Consider the following 25,248-nt stretch of genomic DNA (forward strand, 5'->3'; position numbering starts at 1 on the left):
CTAGACCACACTTCCCAAGTTTGCTTAGGAGAATGTAATGTGGAACTGTCTCAAAAGCCTTACTTAAAAAAAAGAAAAAAAAAGATATTACATCTACATCTTCCCCCATCCACTAAGTCAGTAACCCTGTAAAATGACTGTGTGTTGTATTCATACAGTTTTATTCAGTAATCTAATTTTATAGTTGGATTTATAGAACAAGGCTTGTATTGGTTAAATATTTTGAATAGCAATAATATTAAAATGTAAAAATAGGTCCATGGAGTATTTCCAAAGAAGAACAAGTTCCTAATTATTTTTAGAGTATCTTAGGTAGCAGAAAAAGTTAGTGCTATGTATACCAATATAACACGTACAGGAAAGGGTACAGGTTAGATTGCTCAAAAAAAGTGGCCAATTTTTAAAAAAGTTAATATTTTACACATTTCTGAAACTTAAATATAAGGCTTTTTAAATAGTTATTTCAGTATGTATTGTTCTATGGAAGTGTCACACTCTGTCTCAGCCTACTAAAGGGTGGTGATAAAAAAAGCATGATTATCTCCCCTTTACAAAGTACATATATTTTGTTTCTTGAAAATAATTATCCTTCCTTATTTATCAATATTCTGTATATACCTTTACTTTTTTCCTCCATTGATGTGAATAAAATTACTTCTCTTCTGTATAGATTAACTCCTGCTGATCCCATCATGATATTGTAGCTCCTATGATATTTAGTGCAAAAAACAAAGTGACCTAATGCTACACTCTGTCAAGTCCATAATTCCTCAGTTCCCATACTCTACACTCGTCCACCAATGTGCCACCTACGCTGCTGCTTCTAAAGCCAGGTCTTGTTGCTCTGTAAGGGCACTGTGTTAAGCTGATTTCCCCTTTGGGCTTCTTGTGGAGGATTGGGTGGTTTGGATTTATTTTGGGATCTTATCCTGTGTGTGAGTGAAACACACACACTTATTTACAGTGGGTGCACTTTGTAAATGAAAAATATACTCAGTTGGGCAAAGAGTTCAATCAAAACTATGTGTAAGAATTTAACATTGACAGCTGTATTTTTTTAATAATGTACTCTTTAGAATCCTCAAGCTATAATCAGAATATACTGTAGTCTTTTCATGACCACGTTCTGAATTCTAATTTTAGAGACCTTAACTAAGTATTTAAGTATAAACCTGGTTATAGCTTTCACATGTTTGACAAGTTACAATTTTAAAATTATGAAACAGTATGTAAGATTGTTATAGATCTCAGACAAGCTATGTGAGGTATCTTATTTGCAAAAGGACTAGAAGACTAAGTCAAGACAATCAGTTTCTTGTCATAAAAATACAATATATCCAATTATACAGTGATACAATCTTTCATTTTAAAGCACTGCCACATAACCTTGCCTAATCACATTAAAGTTAATCTAAAATATCCCCAGTGGACCATAATAGGTCCTAGAACAAGTCATGGTTAAAACTTCCACTCAGTATTTCCTTTTTTTTTTGTTTGTTTTTAAATAGCATACAAGTGACAGTCCTCACTTTAAATTCTATCACCAACCCAACAAGACTAACAGACAGCAGACAAGGGAAGTTTGTCAGCACAATGTAGATGACTTTAAGTGAACTCCTTTCTGGAGAATGGATAATATACCATCTTGGAATATGATTATCTCAAACTGCATATGCTAAACTGGGATGGGACCCGGTCAGTATTTAGTTTGAAGAATTCCAGTAGAACCCAGAATGCTCCAGAAAGCTGTGTTAGCAACTCAAAGTGATTCTTCTCTCATAGTAATGTTGAACCAATATCGTTGCCTAATGCTAGGAGAGGCAATAGTTGATATCTATTGAATGAGATCCAAAAGTGAGGTCCTTATTGTGCTTATTAAACCTTGTGTGGTATTTTACACAAACCCTAATACCTAGGTTCAGTTTCCAATGTGGGTAACTAGTTGAGCTGGTTGAATAACTAAACTGATTTGTAAATATCTTCATGAATAAAAGCTCTAAGTTCCTTCATCTATAATTCATAAGCTCATGCTGTTCAAGAATATTTGGACAAGTGAGAAGAATTCATGAATTCCCAGAGGATCAACAACTTTAACATAAATGAATTCACCTGATTAGGGGTATGGAACAGCAGCCATATGAGGAGTGATTAATAAGAATGGGACTTTTCAGCTTTGAAAAGAGATGAGTAAGGCAGAATACGATAGAGGTCTATAAAACCATGAGTGGTGTGGAGAAAGTAAATAAGGAAGTGTTATTTACTGTGTCTCATAACACAAGAACTAGGGGTCACCAAATGAAATTAATAGGCAGAGGGTTTAAAACAAACAAAAGGAAGTATTTTTCCACATCATGCACAGAGGTGGAACCTATGGAACTCCTTGCCAGAGGATGTTGTGAAGGCCAAGACTATAACAGCGTTCAAAAAAAGAACTAGATAAGTTCATGGAGGATAGGTCCATCAACGGGTATTAGGCAGGATGGGCAGGGATGATGTCCCTAGCCTCTGTTTGCCAAAAGCTGGGAATGGGCGACAGGGGATGGATCACTTGTGATTACCTGTTCTGTTCATTCCCTCTGGGGCACCTGGCATTGGTCATTGTTGGAAGACAGGATCCTAGGCTAGATGGTCTTTTGGTCTGGCCAAGTATGGCTGTTCTTATGTTTTTCATAGGGGTTAGAGAGCAAGCCCACCTCACACTCACCCATGGCTCCAGTCCCATGGGAGTTGCAGCACCACAGGGGAGAGGTGGCCAGGCCATATTTGAGTGAGTGGTGTTATGACAAGGCACACACTATTCCAATGCCATGCAACCCTGTGCGCCATGTTGCGATGCCCAGATGAGGGAGATGGGCTGAGCTACTGCTTCTAGGTGTGGGGTAGGCTTAGGCTATAGCCCAGTGGTTCTCAAACTTTTGTACTGGTGACCCCTTTCATTGCCTAATGCTAGGAGAGGCAATAGTTGATATCTATCGAATGAGATCTAAAAGTGACCCCGTTCACATAGCTAGCCTCTGAGTGTGACCCCCCCCTTAAATATATAAAAAAGTGTTTTTAATTTATACCACCATTATAAATGCTGGATGCAAAGCATTCCTGACCCCCCGTTTGAGAACCCCTGTTATAGTCCCAGATGAAAAAAATTGTTTTGTACACCTTCTTTTGTCAATTCCATAATATGCTTGAGAAAGCACACACATACACCTATAGACCGCCAGGGAGGGTGATTCCCCTCCAATCCCCTGCTCCCTCTTAGTTCCACCACTGCCAGGATGCCAGTCTGACTCCCCCAAAAAACACATTCTGGCACAACTTGAGCCCTGCCTCCAGAAGGTGAAATGGAACTCAAGATTCCCAAGTTACACCCTTCCTCTTCTGTTAGTAAATCTCTCTGAAATCCACTGGCAAAGCATGTGCCTCATCTTCTTGTTGTGCTTGTTCTACACAAAAGAAAACATATTTCTGCTAAGCTAACAGTTACTCTATTAGTTTAGATGCCAGAAATCTGTGTGGTGGATTTAAAGATTCCAATCCCCTGATGAACCATTTGGGCATAAACAGGATGTCACACGATGGGATTTGTTTTTTCAGTTTGCCTTTTTAAAAATCTAGCATATTAGCACCTCCCCCTGAAAACAAACACACACTTTAAAAGAGCATAATAAAGGTTGCAAAGTCAAGCACACAAAAGTTAGGAAATACCAGAACTAAGGCTGCCCATGCAACTTTAATTCACCCTCTTGTACCTATGCATTATGACACAGTCTTTAATGACATGATCATATGCTTTTTTCCCCACAGGACCCTTGCCTTGTTTAGAGCACAGAATGGACTTGCCCTGGTGATGAATCAGAGTTGTGTAGTAAAGGAGGATGTTATCCGTAGGACTGCGGCCTCATTTGTTGCAGATGTTTGAAACATACATAATGCATGATTTGGGACTGCAGGAAGAGAAATTATGTTCTCCAGATTAAGGCAGCTGATTGCTGCCTTGGATTCTCTCCCTCTTTGCCATTGAGTTCCTAGGACTGTAGGCATGTGACTTAAACCAAAACTTTCCAAAGATGATTACTGACTATGTGTTCCTTATTTTCCAGGTGCCCAAATGGAGACCTAATGTCTGCACTGCAGGAGTGATGAGCACTCTCAGCTGAAAATGAAGTCAATGAGAGCTTTGCTTGAACATATGAAGTGCTATAGAATGCGAAGCATGCTGAAAAATCAAGTCCTCATTGTCTCAAATTGGCCACTCAAAATTAGTGGAAACTTTTAACCTCTGTGCCTCATTTCCCTACCTGTAAAATGGGGATAATATCATCCCTCCAGCTCACAGCAGTGATGAGAAGATAAATTCATTAATGGTTTGTGAAGAACTCTGATACTATGAGGAGAACCCATAAAAACACCCACGAAGAAATTAATAATTTTGGCTCTGTGGCAGGGTTTCAATCATGTACATTAAATAAAGCTTGGGGTCACATTCAACAATGAGGATAAAATACAATATTTAATAGCTGCTCATTAAGGAAGCCCTATTAATCCTGTGCACTGAATGAGGAAGAAACAGTGATCATGTAAATAAAGAACATTTCATAATCCTAAATATATGCTTAAATACCGTACTGAGGGCCATAGACAGGAAAAAGTGCACGTACACATGCTACTCATTTTCACTGTCAACTTAGTTTAGGTTCAATTCCTAGGTTTTGCTTTTTTTCCAATAAAAAATTCAAAACTATGTTAACCTCTAGTATTCAATAATCATGAGTCAGAGCCCCAAGATTGGCTTAGAAATCATCAGATTCTAAAAAACAAATTGGGACAATACATGAGAACCAGAAAGTGAAATCAACTAGAAAATTACTACAGTACCAAGAAATATTAAACTGACGAGTTTAATTCCATTCCCCATATTAAGTGCAATACACATACTGATATACAAAAAGTAAACAAAAATCATACATCTTACATTAGAATTTTAAAGACTTGCAGCTTTAAAAATCTAAATATTAATATCCACTCCCTCCTACTCTCCCGTGAGGAAAGGATGACATCTCTGATCCTCCTCCATCCCTGCAGTATTCCAGCCTGAGAAGAGGCAGAAGGGGGATGAAGAACTGCTGAAGCTGCCCCCCAACCTGGAGGGGGAAGAGGGGACCCAGCTGCAACCTCGCTAGGACTAGGAGAGGGGGGGTAAAGAATCTCAGGAGGAACAGAGAGAAAGCTGAGGGAGGAAGGAGAAATGACTGAACTGATGGGATGCTGAACTAATGGGGGTAGGGTCAGAAGTAATTGCTGGGCAGGGGGTGGGCAGATGTGAGGGTGTGAGCTCCTTCAGCGGGGGCCAAAAATCACCTTCCCCAATAAATTTGGGAGAGCAGCCAACACTAATTGTCACACACACTTGAGGATGGGCAGGGGGAGTCCAAAAAAAATCAGAGGACAGACAAAATACAATATAGCCGTTAAAAAAAAACTCTCATGATTTTTGATCACTTGAGCCTGGCAATACTAGAATCTTTAGTGTACTCGTTCATTGCTTTATAATAAGGGTTACCACAGCTTACCTGAATATTACTTCTCAAAACAGTCAGTGTTTTGTATTGTACAAGTTCAAAACAATGGTTTGGGTAGTTCTGAAGAGAAGGCACAACTCCCTCACCTCAGAGTCCAGGTTAAGGGTGCTAACTAAAATAAATTTGGCACCCTGATCGCAGCTCCAAGTAAACATTAATCAACATTATGGAAGCTACCATACATACTTTGGAACAATCAGGAATGACTGGCAGTTGGTGTTCACAAAAATACTCTTAGGCCTGACCACAAACACTGAATTACCATTTGCTTCTAGAAAAGGGCAACATTATGAGGTCAAGATTGAAGTAATGGGATGAGCTACCTTGAAGTAGCTTGCTTTGCAGTTTCAATGCCTACAGATAAAACATTCATTTTCATTGCAGTTAATCCTTTAAGCATCACAAGCCCAAGACTGTTCTTTTACTTGCAGGTGATCTCACTAAACAAAACTGTAAGTAGGAAACAGTGAAACTATGGGATGGCAGCTTAGCCTCTTATTCCACTGGACTCAGGTAGGTTAGCACAGCCAGATAAGCCACCATATCTATTGAGGATCCCAACCTCCTGCCCTTCAGGACTTTAAAATTCCATACAGTTTAACCTTTACTCACATTTACCCAAAGCTACCTGTCCCTCCCACTGCCAACCAAATTCTGGCCATCAAAACCCCACACAGAATATCAGAAGGGTAGCTGTGTTAGTCTGAAACCACAAAAACATCAAAGAATCCAGTAGCACCTTAAAGACTAACAGATTTATTTGGGCATAAGCTTTCATGGGTAAAAAACCCACTTCTTCAGATGCATGGAGTGAAAATTACAGATATAGACAAAAATATATATTGGCACATGAAGAGAAGGTAGTTACCTTACAAGTGGAGAACCAATGTTGAAGGCAGACAGACAGAGACAAACACCTACAAGATCTCTATCAAGCATTCTTAAAACTACAAAACCCACCTAGGGAAGTGAGAAAACAGATTCACAGAACAAGACAGGTACCCAGAAGTCACCTACTAAAGGACAGGCCCAACAAGGAAAATAACAGAACACCACTGGCCATCACGTACAGCCCCCCAGCTAAAACCTCTCCAGCGCATCATCAATGATTGACAACCTACCCTGGAAAACGATCCCGCACTCTCACAGGCTTTGGGAGGTAGGCCAGTCCTCCCTTACAGACAGCCCCCCAACCTGAAGCAAATACTCACCAGCAACTACACACCACAGAAAAACTAACCCAGGAACCACTCCCTGTAACAAGCCCCATTGCCTTCTCTGTTCCCGTATCTACTCTAGCGACAACACCATAGGACCCAACCACACCAGCCACATCATCAGAGGCTCATTCATCTGCACATCTACTAATGCTGCCATCATATGCCAGCAATGCCCCTCTGCCATGTACATTGGCCAAACTGGACAGTCTCTACATAAAAGGATAAATGGACACAAATCAGACATCAGGAATGGTAACATACAAAAGCCAGTAGGAAAACACTTCAGTCTCTCAGGACACTCAATAACAGATTTAAAAGTAGCCATTCTTCAACAAAAAAACCTTCAAAAAACAGACTTTAAAGAAAAACTGCTGAGCTACACTTTGTTTGCAAACTTAATACCATCAATTTGGGCTTAAATAGGGACTGGGAGTGGTTGGCTCACTACAAAAGCAATTTTCCCTCTTTTGGTATTGACATCTCCTTATCAATTATTGGGGGCAGACCATATCCACCCTGACTAAATTGGCCTTCAACATTGGTTCTCCACTTGCAAGGTAACTCCCTTCTCTTCATGTGCCAATATATTTTTGCCTATATCTGTAATTTTCACTCCATGCATCTGAAGAAGTGGGTTTTTCACCCACGAAAGTTTATGCCCAAATTAATCTGTTAGTCTTTAAAGTGTCCCCGGACTCCTCAATGTTTTCACACGGAATAAGCCAGCTTCCTACCCCACCCCAGACCTAGGTGTCTCTTCACTTGCAATCCCAATACAACTTCACGTTCTGCTACCATGTTTACCCAGCATCCTGTCCCAAATTAAGTAACGTTATCTCCCCCTCAAAGCGGCTATCCCTTGTGCCCCATGCTCACTTGGGGTAAACACCGCCCTGCTTCCGCAATCAGCTCCTAGCCACCCCCAGACAGCCCCTTACCCTTTGCTATTGCCAGCCCAGCTACAGGCACCCCCCTGCACCCCCAACACGTGTCCCAGGCACCCCCAACACGTGTCCCAGGCACCCCCAACACGTGTCCCAGGCAGCTGACCCCCCGCTCCCCACAGCAGCCCCCCGCCCCGTTCGCGGCTCCGCATTCGCAGAGACTGAGTGAGGAACAAAAGGCACCGCGTCCTCCCCATCCCCACTGGGGGTCTGAGGCGACTCCGCTCAGGCAGCGCCGGGGTGACCACGGCAGCGAGCCGCCGCCCAGCCACAGCCACAGCCGGTGCTCCCGCTCGGCCGCGTCGGCAGGTATCGGCCCAGGAGCTGGGGGTGCGCGGGGGCGGGGAGGCGCCAGGCCAGGCCGCGGCGGCGCAGGCCGCAGAACTGGGCTGTGTGAGAGCTGCGCCTGAGTCGTCCGCGCAGGCCGCTCTGTGTAGCCGGGCCGGGGAGCTGCGGGCGCGGGCCAGAGCAGCCCCACAGAGCAACTGCGCCGCTCCTCCATCGCTCCCCTTATTGGCCCTCCCCTCCGTTACCCCCAGCCCAGCCCACGGGCCCTACCTGTCCCTTCCCACCATCGCCCCCACCTTTCTCTCCATCGCCCACAGCCCTTCCCTCTCCTCCCCGCCATCGCCCCCACCTGCCCTCTTCTCTCCTCCATCGCCCTCACCTGCCCCTAGCCCTTCCTACCATTGCCCCCACCTCAGCCCCTTCCCTCTTCTCCATCTCCCCCACCTGCCCCAGTCCTTCCCTTTTCTCTTCTCCCCTCCCCACCATGGGCCCCACCTGTCCATTCCCTCCATCATGCTCACTTGCCCCTGGCCCTTCTCTCCTCACCATTGCCCCAGCCTGCCCCTTTCCTTTCTTCCACTGCCCCTCACCTGCCCTCTTCTCCTCTGCCTTGTCACTTCTACCTGTTCCATATCCTCTGCCCCTGTCCTCACTCTGTCTCACACATTGCTCCCCTGCCTATTCCCCAACCCCCATCCCATCCACTCTGCCCCAGTCCCCTTCACTCCTGACCCATCTCCACCCTCCCCCATTGCTCCTCTGTGCCTGCCCATTCACCTGTCTCCATCATTCCTCCTCTCATAACCCCTTCCATTCCATCTCCTCTGCATCTTACCTGTCTTCCTGATCACCACCTGCACAGCCCAGCCTATGCCCCTTCCCACTCCTGCCTCTCCCACTTCTCTATACATCCCATCCCCTTGCCCCATCACCCTTTTACACCTAACCTGACACATGATTATGCACCTGCTCATCACATATGTTCTTAATTCCCCTCCAGCCTGTCCCCCTCTCTGTCCATATCATAGGTCCCTGTCGAATCCCTCTACATCTAAATCTCTCTGCCCTCATTCCCTCTCTCCATTGTATCACAACCACCTCTGTCCCAGCACCACTCAACACCTGCATCACCTCACTACACCTGCTGTTCTACATACTGTAGACTAAGGAATCCAATGAAATTTATGTTTTCTATGCCTGGTTATTCTAGTCTTTAATGTTATATTCATGGTAAAAATCAATTTTCCTGATAAGGCATTGGACAAAGTCTGGCTGAGACTACTATGCCAACTCTACTCCCTCCTTTCCTGTATTTGATTGATTTGCTGCTGATGTTCCTTTGTTGTTGGGATTTTCTACAGAGAAATCATCAGCATTTTTAAGAGATGTGTTCATGGTATTTCTAAAAATGATTCCCCCCCTTCTTTATTTCTGGGGGAGAAAACATACTGAACTTTGTCTTCTCCACATCAGTCTAGACTCTAAGGTCTGTAGCTCCACAAACTCTCCGAGGTGCGTTTGGAGTTCTTTTTTAAAAAAAAAAAAAAAAAAAAGTTGCAATCGGCAATGGCTCACTTAGGGAAAGTCTACACTACAGTGCTACTTCAGCCCAGCTGCACATCTGGTAAAGATGCACAGTGCCAAAGAGAGAGCACTCTCCCATCAGTATAATTACTCCACCTCTGTGAGAGATGGAAGTTATGTTGGCAGGAGAGTGTCTCCCACTGACACAGTGCTGATGTGGACAGCGCTTAAGACGATGTAACTTGCGTTGCTTGGGGGTGTCTCTTTCACACCCCTGAGCAACATAAGTTATATCAACTTAAGCAGTAGTGCAGACCAGCCCTTAGAGCAGGGGTGGGCAATAATTTTCACGGGGGGGGGGGGGGGCGGGGGCACTCCATGAATTTTGGTAAGTTGTCACAGGCCACACATTTCTGTTATATTAATGGAGGGGGTGTGGGGTCTGGGAGGGAGTTTGGCACGTCTCTGCATGTTCCTTAGGGGGTGGGGGGCAGCAGGTCTCCATGCGCTGCCCGCGCCCATGAACACTGCCAATGGGAGTTGTGAGGACTGTGCTGGGGGCGGGGGCAGCGCGCAGAGCCGCCTCCCCTCCCCACCCCCCACCAGAGGCGCGCAGAGACATGCCAGCAGCAGCCAGCCGCTTCTGGGAGCGGCATGGGGCCACAGCAGGCAGACAGCCTGCCTGAGCTCCCCGCTGCGCCGCGGGACTTTTAGCGGCCCAGAGATTGCAAGGGGCAGCCAAAGAGCCTGGCGGGCTGGACAGAAATGTTAGACGGGCAGGGACCGTATTTTGCCCACTCCTGCCTTAGAGACTAACTTTTAAGTAGTCAAGCTTGGAGTCTGGGGATGGTGACTTATTTTTGCATTCAAAGCTAGTCATTGGTTTTAAAAGATAAAAGGACTTTAAAATTAAAGCAGGTCATTATTTATGGACGGTGCATTATGTAATATAGTTTAGGGAACAATTTTGCAGTGCACTGATTTTGAACATTGACTAGCTGATCTTAAATAGTTTCTCCCCCTTACCCCATCTCTGGTTTGTGATATGTTTAAGCTAAATAGTACACGAATATTACAAAAGTTGGGGATTTTTTTCAGCTGTATATCTAAACTAGTTGTGCTTTTTTTAATGTTTTCCTTCACAAGTTTTCTTTGGTGTAATCACTTTTGCATCTCATGGCCCCCGTCCTGCAAAGATTGTTAACTTTACATATTCTGAGTAGTCCTATTGATTGCATTGGGACTACTCAAAAGCCAAGATTTTCAAGTGATTAGTGATTTAGAGTGCCCAACTGAGACACCTTAAAAAGGGACTGATTTTTAAGGGGGCTTATGTTGAGTACTTTTTGAAAAGTAATTCCATTTAAGCCCTCAAGTTGAACACCAAAAATAACTAACCACTTTTGAAAATCTTGTCTACCATGTATAAAGTTCTGTATGAGTGTCAGTCTTGCAGAACTCATGACAGTCTTTCCGTTGCACTCTTTTTGATGTCTCTGAGCTACAGAAAATGACACTTGTTTTGGTAAAATATTTTGAATTACTGTACATGGGTATAACTTTTTAGGCCTCAGTTCACAATACAGTATGCTTGTGTGTTTTCATGGCTTGTCACACATTTTTTTGGTATTATTTGATAAATTTTTGGCAAGGAATATTTATTGCTTTGTATGTGTGTTTAGGAGTAAGACTGAAGAATAATGTATGAAAATTATTGACATCATGACAACCATCAGACACAGAAAGGGAATAAAAGTCACAGAAGTTGCTGAAGATCATCTGTCACAAGAGAAAAATGTGAAGCCTGAAGGAAAAGTTCGATCTGGTGGGTAATTATAAGAAATGTCGTATTGTGGACTCTCACTAATGTCAGTCTTTTGGTATCTACCCTTATGCACAGATGAGAACTAGGTATTGTACCAAATCTTTATCCAAGTATAGCCAAACCTTCTTTATGATCAAAGCTACTGTAGTCACGGGGACACTGTAGATTACTGCGCTAGATTCTATTACCTGTTTTCAAGTTCTAGTTTAGGTTACAAATTAAGATAATTTTGTGAACTTCATAAAACCCAGCCACATTTAGCAGCGTTCATCATCATTGACAGTCTTTGCTCAAGAGAGGCGTAGGACTGGAGTGACTTAAACCAGTGGTTCTCAGCCTTTTTCTTTCTGAGGCCCCCTCAACATGCTATAAAAACTCCAAGGCCCACCTGTGCCTCAACAACTGGTTTTCTGCATATAAAAGCCAGGGGCAGAGTTAGGGGGTAGCAAACAGGGCAGTTGTCCAGGCCCCACGCCACAGGGTGCCTCCACGAAGCTACATTGCTCAGGCTTCGGCTTCAACCCCAAGTGATGGGATTCAGGGCCCTGGGCTTCAGACCTATGCAGTGGGGCTTTGGCTTTCTGTCTTGGACCCCAGTGAGTCTAACACAGGGATGGGCAAACTACGGCCCGTGGGCTGCCAGCCATTTTAATCCAGCCCTTGAGGGGTCTGGGGCTTGCCCCGCTCTGGCGCTCCAGCTGGGGAGGTGGTTTGGGGGCTGCTCCGCACAGCTCCCGGAAGCAGCAACATGTTCCCCCCCTCTGGCTCGAGCCTCCTATGCATAGGGGCAGCAGGGGGCTCCGCTCTGCATGCTATCCCTGCCCCAAGCACCACCCCTGCAGCTCCTGTGGATGGGGCAGTGCGCAGCAGAGCTGCCTGGCTGCGCCTTTGCATAGGAGCTGGAGCGGGGACGTACCGCTGCTTCTGGGAGCTGTTTGAGGTAAGCGCCACCCGGAGTCTGCACCCCCGCGCCCCAGACTCACACAGTGCTACCTTCAATATACCTTTTGTTTTGTTGGGTTTTTTATGTAAATGAAGGAAGGACAAAGGGAAATTCTTTCATGGAAATGCTTGAGAGTTCACACCATTTGTTCTTATTTTTGTTAGGGTCACATTTTCAATCTATAGCCTCAGATTTTGTGCCTGCAAAATTGGGGCCACCTGCATTTGTGCATACATTTTGAATAGGTGGGGGGCCAATTTATCCAATTTGTGTGCACAGATGTAAATAGGCAAAATAGAGCTCTGATATAAGTGGACAAATCCATTGTCTTCAGCTCCATTGAATCACACTTGCTTGTATCTCATTTGAATTTTGTCCAGTGCGACAGATAGCCACTTATATTAGATATACATCCACATCACAAAAAGCAGGATTACTGAAATCAACTTGGAAAAAGATTTTAAAACGAAGTGCACATGAGCAGTAAACTGAGTTGCTTTATTTAGAAATGCAGTCTCTGCATTATATAGTCTATAATTTTGTTCTGATGTCAGGAGGTGGTCATCTGCAATTCAGAGCATGACATCATCAGAGACTGCTTTGATCAATGCTCAGCCTCAATGTGGAAGTTTATTCAACCTGAAATGCTGTTTGAAAAAAAATTATAAAATAAGCAGCCAAGTTCAGAAGTTTAAAGAAAAAAGATTTTGATATCTTGTTTTGTGAGCTAACAGTCATGCTGTAGTTCATTAATTAGAAACAATGCCCGGGCGGGTATTCCAAAAACTCCTTGTAATTTAGATTTATAAATTAGATATGGTGTTTATCTAGATCTGTATGAGATCATGCGACTGTTTTTAAAACTGCAACTTTACATTTTCCTCTTCAAGCAGCGGCTTTTTCATTCTATATGTAACTAAAAGATTGCTATACCCGAAAATCACAAGTACAGTTTCCATAAAGCAGTTTGAGAACAAGGCTATAGTTACATACAAGTCCTAGACCCCACTAGTGGTGGTTCTGAAATCCATTTAAAATACATAAGTAGAATGGGAAGCTTCACAATCCCAGAGTGAAAGTGTTTTTCTTCTATAAGTTTACACAGGTGGAAAGCTATGGAAGAGACTTTCACTTACAGTTGGTGGAACTGTTGCCATCTCTTTTGGACTTCTTACTTCTGTTTACATTGCTACCCTACATGAAAATGACCTGTGGTTTTCCAATATTAAGGTAATGAAATTATTTTGATAATTGCATCAATGCTTTCCTAGGACACTGTTTGCAAGATGAATGTGTGTGGTAGGCTATATGCTTTTTTTTTTTTAATCTATTTGTCTTGTCAGTCATACTGAAAATATAGAATGTTCTATCTGAAGATAGGTGTGGAGGAGGGTGCGAGTGAAAGAGCTCACATTTCCCATTTTAACTTTTCCCCCTACTTTCTCACATTGAAAACCTTTCAATCACTTCCATAAGTACTTTCCGAACTATGCTCTAAACATGTTCACACGACATTTTTCCATTATGTTCCTGCTATATTAATAGTAGCTCAAAATCTTGCCTACAAATGATCACCTAGAAAAAATCAAAAGCTGATTTCTCAACATTTTTAAAAAGTATTATTTTAAGAAAATAGGTGCCTTCCCAAAATCCTGGCATGTGACAGTATTATCTCTGTAAGAAGGTCTTTAATCTGAATAAAGAATTATATCTAAAGTGATCCTTCTGATGAAAGTGGGGCACAGATAATCATCAGTAAAACAAAACTCTCCAAGTAGGTAATATTTATTTTCAGGGCTTTGGAGCGGAGCTGGAGCCCGGAGCAGCTCCTGAACAGTGGAACTGCAGGTTTTAGCCTGGAGCTGGAGCGGAGCCAGAGCACAGCCCAAAGCCCTGTTTATTTTCACATAATAGCATCCTTTATCTGAAAACGTAAAAGCACTTTTCAAACATTAATTAAAGACCTGTGAGAGAAATGGGATTATCCCCATTTTACAGACTAGTAAATTGAGACACGGGACAGGAAGGTCACTTAAGTCATTGGCAGAATTAAGAATTGAATTCTACACTGAAGTACCCAGCTCAAACCACTAGACTGGTTACCCTGGTATGTTTGTTTATTAATATAGTACCTCAAATGAGGATGAGACATGTAACCACCCCTACTCTTCTTTGAGGTTGTGAGGTGGGTCCTTTCACATAAGCACTTCTTTTCTCTTTCAAGTAGAGCAAACAATATCAAGACAAATTAATCTTTGGTTTATTGCCAGTTTCTGGAGCATAAATAAATAATGCCTCATGACAGTCCCCCAGAGAAAGCTTGTGTCCCCATTTTCTGGGGCTTGCCAAATAGGCCTGCTGTGGGTGTAGCTAACCCAGCCAGAAAATGTACTGTTTCCCTGTATGTCCTTTCAGCAGACACCACACTGGAACTCAGTGGAGCCCACAATTATACTTCAAATGTCCCTGACAACTGGACCCCACCCCCAACTAAGGCTGGCAGTGGTAAAATCCCTTCCTTCTCAGGGCATGCAGCTTCCGATCCACTCACCACCCACCATGTATGCAAGGGATGTGGTTGCTGCAGGGAAATATACTTCCCTGTGTCAACACAAGCAAATTTGGCTCAGCAACTCCCTAGAACACTGTCTCTCTCCAAGAGATGTTCAAAGAGTAATCTAGCAAAGATGACTTAGCACAAACAGATTCTCTACTCAGGTAAAAATCGTGGTCCTCAGCCAAATCCTCTCCCGAAAGGAAAAGACTTACCTCCTCAAAGTCAGCTTTAGGTAGAGTTAGTTTCACAGCCTCAGAAATACTTGTGCTGGTGGAAACCACTGTGTGTAGGACTTTTCCCTTTCCAAGAACCAGTGATGACAGATTTTTTCCCCAGTATTGTTCCACAGGAAAATTATTGTTATGCTGGAGTCTAAATCAAAGAAAATAAATGAACAGGCGAGTTACTTTACTGTGAAAACACTTAGTCCTCACTGATAGGTACCATATATACACCGTATTTTTCTAATAGATTAGGTAAACATATTTTGATTATTCATACTGTAATACTCTTATACAATGTGTATGAGCTTCTTTACCACATTAACATCTTTTTATAATACGCACCTTTTCGCATTTCCAAAAACCTTTTCATACAGGTACTAAAAGCAGTAGTTACCAGTTACTGAAATAGTTACTGCCGAACTGCATGAACAACATTCTTTTGTGGCAGCCTCATCTTTCTTTGATTACACAGGTAGAGATGTATACTGTTGATAAACGTGACGTTCACTTTTGACAGTCTTTACTTTTTTAGGTTAAATATGTGTGTCTACAAATCCATGTACATGACTGAAAAGATAGAACATTTTATATTTGCCTCTGAAAAATTCAGTAGTTTGTGAATGTCTTCAAACTTACTACACAAGATGGCACTGACAAATATGTTTATCATCACAGTTATGTTGCTCAAAATTGGACAAAATGCACACTTCAATTTTTTCTTATTTCTAATGGAGTTAGAAATCTACTTTGTAAAATAAACTTTAGATATTTTTCAGTGATACATTCTGTTTATTGGAGTGTACTCTGTGTGTATGCTCACTTTGCATTGTTTCTAAGAAAATAAGTTTTCTATTTAGTAGATGTTAAGGGTCATATTTTTGGTGGGCTTCAGATTAACCTTTAACTTTGTAAGTGCAAATGTAAAACTTTGACTTGAATAGGCAGACAAGCATTTGCAAAAATAAACTTGTTACGGGAAGTTACCTGATATGCCTATGCCTATTTGATCTTGCAAACTTAGAGGCTATTTCTATAAATTTGGCTTCAAATTGTTTAACATGATTTAAGAACAAAGGGGTTATCCTCTGCTATTTGTGCTTTATTTGCCAATTAAGGAGGACTTTGGGATGATTCAAAGCTGCAGCCATGTGCACTCTTGCAAGATACTGTATGTCCATCTATAAAAGACATTTAGACATAGGGGTGTCCATATATAGAAAATATTTTTTCATTATGTTTTTCAAATTGTAGTATATACTATATACTAATATAGGCAGTGAAAGTTAGTGTATAACCATTTAGATCTTTAAAGTTATGTTGAAAACAAAATGTAAATGGTCTATTTTCTTAATCTTTTTATGGTTTGGCTGATACATATATTCCTGCATATTTGAACTAAATTTCCTCAAAACTGTGTAGCAATATGCCTTATTTTTCTGGAGGTCTAAATGCTGGTTTTATTGCATGTAATCTAATCTTTGACAACAAATTATTGAGAGCCTTTGCTAAATGAAGTGCAGATATTATTATGGGTTTTTTTGTTTGTTTGATTTACTAAACATGGTGTATACTGGAAATGGAAGCCATACTAACACACACTCAGTGTTTCATAACCCAAGGACCTACAAAATTCTCTAACATAGCCATTGTTGAGAAACAAGGAAAATGTCTATTATAAGAGAGAGTTCATTTTTTAAGGATGTAGTCATACATTTCTTTAAAAGTGTTACTGAGCTATCATACATCTATTTTTAAATGACTTTGATTGAAAAGGTTGTAAAAAAGACCGATTTTTTACATTTGACAGTGATAAATACTTTAATACATATAAGAATTCCATAAAGCCACCATGAATGGGATTCACACAGCAGACTGAGATACTGTGCTGCCTAGTGGAATTCACAACTCTGAGGTAGATGGCCAGGCTCCCTATACAATGCATGGCGAGAGATAGGCATCTAAAAACAGGATTCACAAAAGCCAGCATACTGAGTGGGGAGCTGCCTAAACTAATAAGAAATGCTCAGGAAAGTGGTGTGGCCTAAGCCTTGCTCCTCAAAGGTAGTTTAGGCGCTAAAGTCCAGGCCAGAGGGAGGTGCCTCCTTCCACTCAGGATTCACAACCATAAATTATTCTGATCCTCCTAAACCAGGTTCGTGATTCTTGTGAAAAACCAGGGAGGTGGTCATGTTCCCCTTATAACCTTTAGCCCAGTTGTTAGAACACATACCCAGGATGTGGGAGACTGGTTCAAACCCCCTGCTATCTGATATGGAGCAGGGGGTGGAACTTGGCTGTCTTGTTTTGCAAGCAAGTGCCCTAACCATTTTGTTATGGAGTATTTTATGCTATGGAGCTCTCTCTCTTTCCCCTTCCCCCTGCTGTTAATGCTGTTCCACTGTGTATAAATACTTAAAGTTTAATTAGATCAGGGGGACTGTAGCCTGAGTCTCTTGCGTGTAAGGTTGTAAACTCTCCAGGATTGGCCTGGAGTCTCCAGGAATTAAAGATTAATCTTTAATTAAAGATTATGTCATGTGAATAAATCTCCAGGAATATATCCAACCAAAACTGGCGACACTACCTACTTCCCGGGGACATGTCCTAACCACAGAGCTATAGTCTCTCTCTCCCAATGAATATTAAGTATTTATATATAATGGAATAGCTCCAACAGGAGATATTAAGAGTCCCCTATATTCCAGAATACCCTGTAGCCCAGTGGTTAGGGCACTCACTTGCAATGTAGGAGGACCCAAGTCCATGTTCCACATCAGGCAGAGGTGGGGGATTTGAACCTGGGTATCCCACATCCTGGGTGAGTAACTCTGACCATTGGGATAAATGTCATAAGAGCGTTAACAGGCCCCACCATCCTCTTCCATGCGGGTTTGCATGTGCGCTGAGCATGCCTACTGGATTAGGCCCCAAAGGCAAGATAGGCCGGAGAATGTAAACTTTGTAAATTCCATGGGGGCTGAGGTGTGAGTTAAACTCAGAGCTGCTGGACAATGTCAGGACTTAGGCAGCTGTGTGAATGCCCAGCCACTGATGTTCAGGTGTGTTGGGGACTTAACAGTGGAAACTTAGGTACCATGGGAGTTTAGGTACCTATAGGGTTACGTGGCAGGTGAGCAGGGGTTTTGTGAATGCCAAATGTTACCTAAATGTTGGATTTTAAAAGGCAACTAAAGTATTAGGCACCAAAGTCAGCCTTGTGAGTCTCACCCCTTGTCTCTCTGAATTTAAATATTTTAGTCTCTTTCCATCTCACATCAGGTACAATTAGCGAGTTGTTAAAAATTTGTACATAAAAACAACTAATAAATTATATTGCATTTAAAAATGAGTTTGAAAGAGAAAAACAGTATGCATTGATAGTATAGATATTGAGATATTTCATTTGTCAGACAGCATGAGATGGGATAAAGAGGTGGTAAGTTTCAAATGAGGTGCAACAAGTTATATCGGCAAAGGGCTGGATTCACTACTGTAGTTTTACCATAGTGTAATTTCTTTGTAATCCAGATTTCACGTATTTAGAAATTTGAGTTTAGGATAGATAACAAAGGATATCCTAAGGAGTTACAAATAATGTATTTACAAGCTGGAAATATATATGCAGTTGGAGGGTGATGTTTAGAGGCCTTAAAAGCTTAAAAAAGCCTACCATAGTGTAGGTCAAATTGGATATGAGCTTGCAATATAATATAGAATCAAAGTCAAGGTGACTTTTGGACTGCATATTTAAAACCATCATTTCATACACCTAAGCAACTGACAGTTCCTCTTGGCCGGTCACTGGTGAGATCACATATAGAATACCATATACAGCGGGGTAAGGAACCTTTGTTCTGGTGATGCATTTATGCCGGCCACAGACTCAAAGAAAAAACAAAAACAAAAAAAACCCTACGGGTCACACACAGCTCCCGCATCGAGGGGAGGCTTGAGGCTCACCCCCGGAAGCAGGGCGAGCCGGTGCGCATGGCTCCAGCCCTGTTGGGGGCCGCTCGGGGCTTCCCTTAGGGTTGCCAACTTTCTAACTGCACAAAAACGAACAACCCTGCCCCTTCCCTGAGGCCCTGTCCCTTCCCTGAGGCCCTGCCCCCACTCACTCCAGCCCTCCTCCCTCAGTTGCTTGCTCGTCCCCACCCTCACTCACTTTCACTGGGCTGAAGCAGTGGGTTGGAGTGCGGAAGGGGGTGAGGGCTCCAGCCGGGGATGCAGGCTCTGGAGCAGGGCCAGAAATGAGGGGTTCAGGGGGTGAGAGGGGGCTCCAGGCTGGGGAAGAGGGTTGTGTGTGGGCTCTGGGGGTGAGGGTTTGGAGTGTGGGAGGGGGCTTAGGGCTGGGGCAGGGGGTTGGAGTGTGGGAGAGGGGTTGGGGGGGGTGGGCGCTAGCCAGGCAGCACTTACCTCACTCAGGCGGCTCCCGGTCGGTGGCGCAGCAAGGCTAAGACAGGCTCCCTGCCTGCTTTGGCTCCGCACAGCTCCCAGAAGCGGCTGGCATGTCCGGCCCCTAAGTGGAGCTGCTACCAGGCGGCTTTGCATGATGCGCACTGCCTGCAGGTGCTGCCCTGCAATGCTCATTGCCCACAGATCCTGGCCAGTGGAAGCTGTGGAGCCAGCACTGGGGGCAGGGACAATACACAGAGCTTTCCTGATCATCCCTGTGTTTAGGGGCTGCAGGGACATGCCAGCTGCTTCTAGGAGCTGCGCGGACCCAGGTCAGGCAAGGAGCCTGCCTTAGCCCTGCTGCACGGTCAACTTGACTTTTAATGGCCTGGCAACCCTAGCTTCCCCCGGGAGTGGGGCGAGCTGGCACTCGCGGCTCCAGCCCCGTGTGGAGGTGGGGGTGCTCAGGGCTTCCAGCTCGCAGTGCCAAGACTTGCTGCAGGCAGGATGAAATTAAGCAGGGGACTGGATCTGCACCGCAGGCCATAGGTTCCCAACCCCGATGTACAAGTCTGAGCATTTCAAGGCCAGAGAAATGTCCCTAAGTTAGAGGGAATTAAAAAAAACAACAAACAAACAAACAAAACTTCAGTATAACCTCAGTGTTACTAACACCTCGGGAATGGAGGTTGTTTGTAACTCTGAATTGTTTGTAATTCTGAACAAAATACTATGGTTGTTCTTCTAAAGTTTACAACTGAACATTGACTTAATACAGCTTTGAAACTGTACTGTGCAGAAGAAAAATGCTGCTTTCCTTTTTTTTTTTTTTAGTGGTTTGTTGAACACAGTACAGAACGTGTATTTCTTTGTTTGTTTTGTCTCTGCTGCTGCCTGATTGTATACTTTCAGTTCCAAGTGAAGTGTGTGGTTGACTGGTCAGTTTGTAACTCTGAGGTTCTACTGTAAATGATTAAATGCGCTGGAGGGGACAATTTAAAGGGACAACTAAAATAACTAAATTTGATGAGCTTGGCTAAATGACAAATAAGGAAATATATGATAAACAACCCTAGCTATTATGAAATTATTTAGGGTGTTCTAGAGGTATGTAAAGTTTAAAAAAAAGATTAAATTGAACAAAGGAAGAATACAAGCTGAATAGCAGGAACATTTTTTCTAACATTTTTTTAAATCTATTAAAACTATTTCCTTAATAGAAAAAGTTTACCATCCTGTAACCTTGCACATGATCTCTAAGGTCCAATCCAGTGCCCATACTTCAGAGGGCATTGGATCAGCCTTTAAATCGGAGTGAACTCTTAGGTAAAGTTAAATTGATATTGAAAATATCATTACAATAGGCTCAACTTCTTGGAAAAAGTAAATTGCAGTTTTTGGATGCAGCATTAATTAACAGTTTTTGTTTTTAAAAGTTTCGTAACATTTTAAATAGAATTTAGCAGTGAGACCACGAATTTGTTGGGCACTGTGAAGGATCTGTTTGTTGTAAAACATTTAAGTGCGCAGTCTGTTCTGTCACTGATAACAGGGATATTGTTATTAGCATTTTCATATATATTAAAAGGATGATCTGTCATAAAGAATAGCTTTTTATTTAATAGAGCTTGGCTGTCCACTGTGCTATGCCTGAGTGCTGCTCGGATGCAGTGGTAAGGTGGAGCTGTCAGGGAGTTAGTCATGGACTCCTGATTCTCAGCTGCTTGGCCCAAGCCGAAGACAAGTTAAAGCTGTCAGGGGCAGATTTAGTGTACATTACTGTTGCAGGGTCTTTAGCAGTCAGCCTGTCTGGGCTTTAACAGTGAAGAACTGGACATGGTGGCGACTCGGTCATTCCCACCACTCTATCATCTTATGCCAGAGGGGCTCCCTTCACCTCCTCCCCACAGAGTGCAATGCTGTACTGAACACGTTTGGCCCTAGTCTGGTTTTAAATTAGGTGGACCAGAGAATCTGCATCACTTATTTTTGTGTATATACCCTTTAGGTTTAGAAAATGGAAACTTTATTCTGAATTAGTGTTCCAATATGGAGAATAGATTTGTGGACATTCCAATTGCTTGGTTAGAGAACTGTGCAGAAAATCCTCCAGCTTTGTTCAGCTTCAAGAACTGAAAGTGAGAGGCTTGTATTTTATACAATTATATACCGTAACTCAAAAATAAACATAATTGAAATTGACATTTATGAACCTACTGCTAGTGATGGCCTTGTTATAGAAATGTATCAGTTCCACTGTGGAAGGCCTATCTTGAAACCCAATTTTCAATATCCTGCAACAATGAGAACAACTTTACTGTATAGCAACCGTGTAATAAAGTACTTCTTTGTAGACAGCCTTCCTTCAAGAGACTAGTGATAGAACCTTCTATGGTATGAATGAGAGCCTTGTTGATGAGTTAAATATGCACACTCATCTCTGTTTATCTAATTTTGCCATGGTAATTGGAATAAGGGAAAGCCAGTCTGGTACCTCTCAACACAAAAATAGAAAAAAGCAAGTATCCAAGAACTATGACATATGCTATAAGTTAGATGCCATGAGAGAGAGAAGTCACAGAATAACTTTGTCCAACACAAAGGATAATGTTTGCATACAATTTTAACAGTGGTCATAGGAGCCTGGCTAGATGATGATGAAGAAAACACTGGGCTTGAGTCTCCTCTCACTTCCACCATCTAACTCCATTGACTTCAGTGGACTTACTTCCAATTTATGCTGGTGTAAAATGAGATCAGAATCCAGCCCAATGTTCTTGTGTGTTAGCTCTCTGAGGGAATTCTAGAGTGTGCGCACGTGCACGCACACACACACTTGAAGTGCCCAGTGTATCTTCCCATGTGTCATTTCTGCAACAGCAAATGAACTCATAAGTCTACATTTTTCTCAGGGAATGAGCTCTACTATTCCATTCATTAATAACCCAAGTGAACAGGTGTAATCCATTCGGAAAAAAACAAGCTGGATCAATACTTTAGTACTTTCCTCCTGAAGAAGTGTCACTTCCAGTGTTTGACCAGCTATGTATGTTGCTTGGCACCAATACCCTATACCAAAAGTCTAATCAACATTTGAGCAAGAGCCACGCCATTCTAACAGATGGACAAGAGATTAACCAGCCAAAAGACCATGTATGTGCGTTAAATATGTTTGCTGAGAGCATGATTCACAGCCTGGAACATTGATAGCAGCTGTCTATATTGAGTTTCCACTTGTACAGTTGAAGAGCTTTGCTAATCTGACTGATCTGCATTGAAATTTAAGATTTGAAAACAAAATATATATGTTTTTCAGTTACACAAACTATGCTTTGGCCTTGTTAAATCAGATCGAAGAATGATGGATGAAGGCAGTCAGTGTAATTCGGTCCATATTTGTGCTTTTTATATAAAAAGCATCAATTCAATTTAGCCATTTTCCTAAATCTGGTATGACAGGCTGACTGCTAAAGACCCTGCATCAGTAATGTACACTAAATCTGCCCCTGACAGCTTAAGATGGTTGAGGAAACTTGTTCTAGAATCTAAGGACTTTCACTGTTAATTGTGACTAGAGCCTTTTTGTATGTTGTTTTCATTGCTTAATAGTGCAATAGATGAAAGAGTGGAGTTCAAAAGACTACACTGAAAATGTGCCAGACAAGTATGGACTTTTGAGACAGTAAGTGAGTTTCCAGGGGAATTCGTTGGGAGAGGATAATGCAAATCCCCAACTCAGATAATGCAAAAACCCAGCCTTTTGAAGCTATGCCTGGAGGAAAGGGTCATTGTTGGCTGGTTACCTGTTACAAAAGGCTAAGAGTAAAGGACAAAGCCATTTAAAGAAATGGCTGGTCTGTCCAGTCTGAGTTCTAGTTCTGGATCTAACATGGGTGAATTTGCAGCCACAGGGAAAACCCAGATGGGGGTGTTGAAGGACTAAAACCTACCAGAGCCCTAGGGTGGAATAGGAGATGACCTCTGGTAAGCTTTTTAGAATGTATATAGGTTCTTTTATTGTTTTAATGTCTTTTCTCTGTAATATTTTACCTTAAAAATAAATGTGCTTACTTAGAAGGAACTGTGGGCAATATACTGGTCATAGCCCTTAAACAGAAAGTAAAACAGAGGCGCTGATCTTTTAGGTATTCTAGCAGGCTGAGTATATCACAGTGTAAGGCAAAAAATTGTGGAGCCTTAAAAATGCATGGTCAGAAAGGAGTGAGGTGTGTGTTTCCACCAGGCAGAGGTGATGGCTAGGAGCTGGAAGCCTTTAGGTGGATGCTGTTGGTGGACCACAGAGGGGGAAAATATAGTTTCAGGGCAATTGCACCTATAACAAATATTGTTGAGCATGGTTGATATGTTGCATCATAAACTGCCATGGAAAATTCTGCTGTTCCTAAGGCTATGGCTACACTAGAGAGCTTACAACAGCGCAGTTGTAAACTCTCCATTTAGCTGCTCTAAACTGATGAAAGAGAGCTCTCCCATTGGTTTAATTACTCCAGTCCCCACCACATAGCTATGGTGGCAGGAGAAACTCTAACTTATGTTGGCTTAAGCTGTAGTGTAACCATAGCCTATATCCTTCAAAATGTCTTTTCACATGTAAATTTACTTTCATAAAGATCTTTTAAGAATGTCTTAGAGCTCTTAGAAAACATTTTTGCTAGGAACACTGTAGATTCTGTGAAACATTGCACAAGTTGAACATACAATAGTAAAATATGCACTCAGTATACTCAAAACAGTATATATTTTTATTGACATGGCACACTAAGAAAAGTATAAATTGCCATTGAACTGGAAAAGTGTTGTGAATGAGTAAAGCAGATGTTATCTTAGCATGAAACAGATGTAAAACTCACTAGTGTTCGGGTCGTAAAATATAAATAGCATTTGGTTGAAGACAGCTGGTGCCAGAATTACATATTAATCATGTTTGAATGCATTTTTGCTAATTAGATCCCCCTCTGTGATTACTAAGGGGAGGGGGAGAAAAAGAGGTAAATTCCAAGTGTTCAAAATTCCTTCTACTTTAAACACTTAAAAAATGTGCTTCTGTTTGAGAAAAACTTTGTATTAGTGGTGAATTTAAAACTGGAAACTGCAGCTATCCCATCCTATGATCTGGTCCAACTCTATTCATTTTGCTTAGTATGATATTAAATACTAAAAGACACAAAGTCAATGTAGTCCACTGACATAGTAATGTTTTAGTATACTGGAAAGCAACTGGAGAGTTTCAGTGTTGACTATGGTGATTCGAATGTATTTTTATTTGTCAGTTTTTCCTCAGATCAGAGCTTCTAGTGGTTTATTTTTGTCTACAGTTAACTTCAGCAAAATGTGTTTTTGCAACATGATTCTACACTGGGGAAGAGGAAGCCATTTTTGTCTAGTTTTATGTTAGCACTGACCCAACATTGATTCTGGTCCAACATTAGGAGATTAGAGAATCAGCATGACTGTGTAAAGGAGTTGCAAGTCTTAGGATGCTACACAATATTGCATTAACAAGAATGGTACCATAAAAGTTGGGAAAGTAAAGCTATTCAGTTATTTCAGCAATGTGCTTTTGTACAGGAAGATGAATTAATAGGATTAGCTTTAGGAATCTTATTGCGATTTCTTCATGTTGAGATTGCCATATGTGGAGTAAGCAATCTTATTGGGTTCTCAAACCCTTTCTAGTTTTGTTAACTATAGAAAATTTAAAAAATTTCATTTATGCACTAAAGGTCACTAT

The 25,248-nt window shown here is 42.1% G+C and overlaps 1 protein-coding gene across 1 annotated transcript in view; it reads left to right on the top strand.

Moving 5' to 3' along the window:
• Positions 1–7,846: 7,846 nt before the first annotated feature.
• The window catches only part of DPY19L3 (dpy-19 like C-mannosyltransferase 3), a 51,691-nt gene continuing 34,289 nt past the window's right edge, over positions 7,847–25,248 (top strand). The window contains exons 1-3 of the mRNA XM_084644304.1: positions 7,847–8,049; positions 11,235–11,377; positions 13,417–13,550. Coding sequence (XP_084500430.1) covers positions 11,257–11,377; positions 13,417–13,550 — 255 coding nt within the window. The 5' untranslated portion in view covers positions 7,847–8,049; positions 11,235–11,256. The remainder of the gene's footprint in view (positions 8,050–11,234; positions 11,378–13,416; positions 13,551–25,248) is intronic.

This window comes from Lepidochelys olivacea, assembly GCF_965140295.1.
Source record: "Lepidochelys olivacea isolate rLepOli2 genome assembly, chromosome: 12".
Lineage (NCBI taxonomy): Eukaryota > Metazoa > Chordata > Testudines > Cheloniidae > Lepidochelys > Lepidochelys olivacea.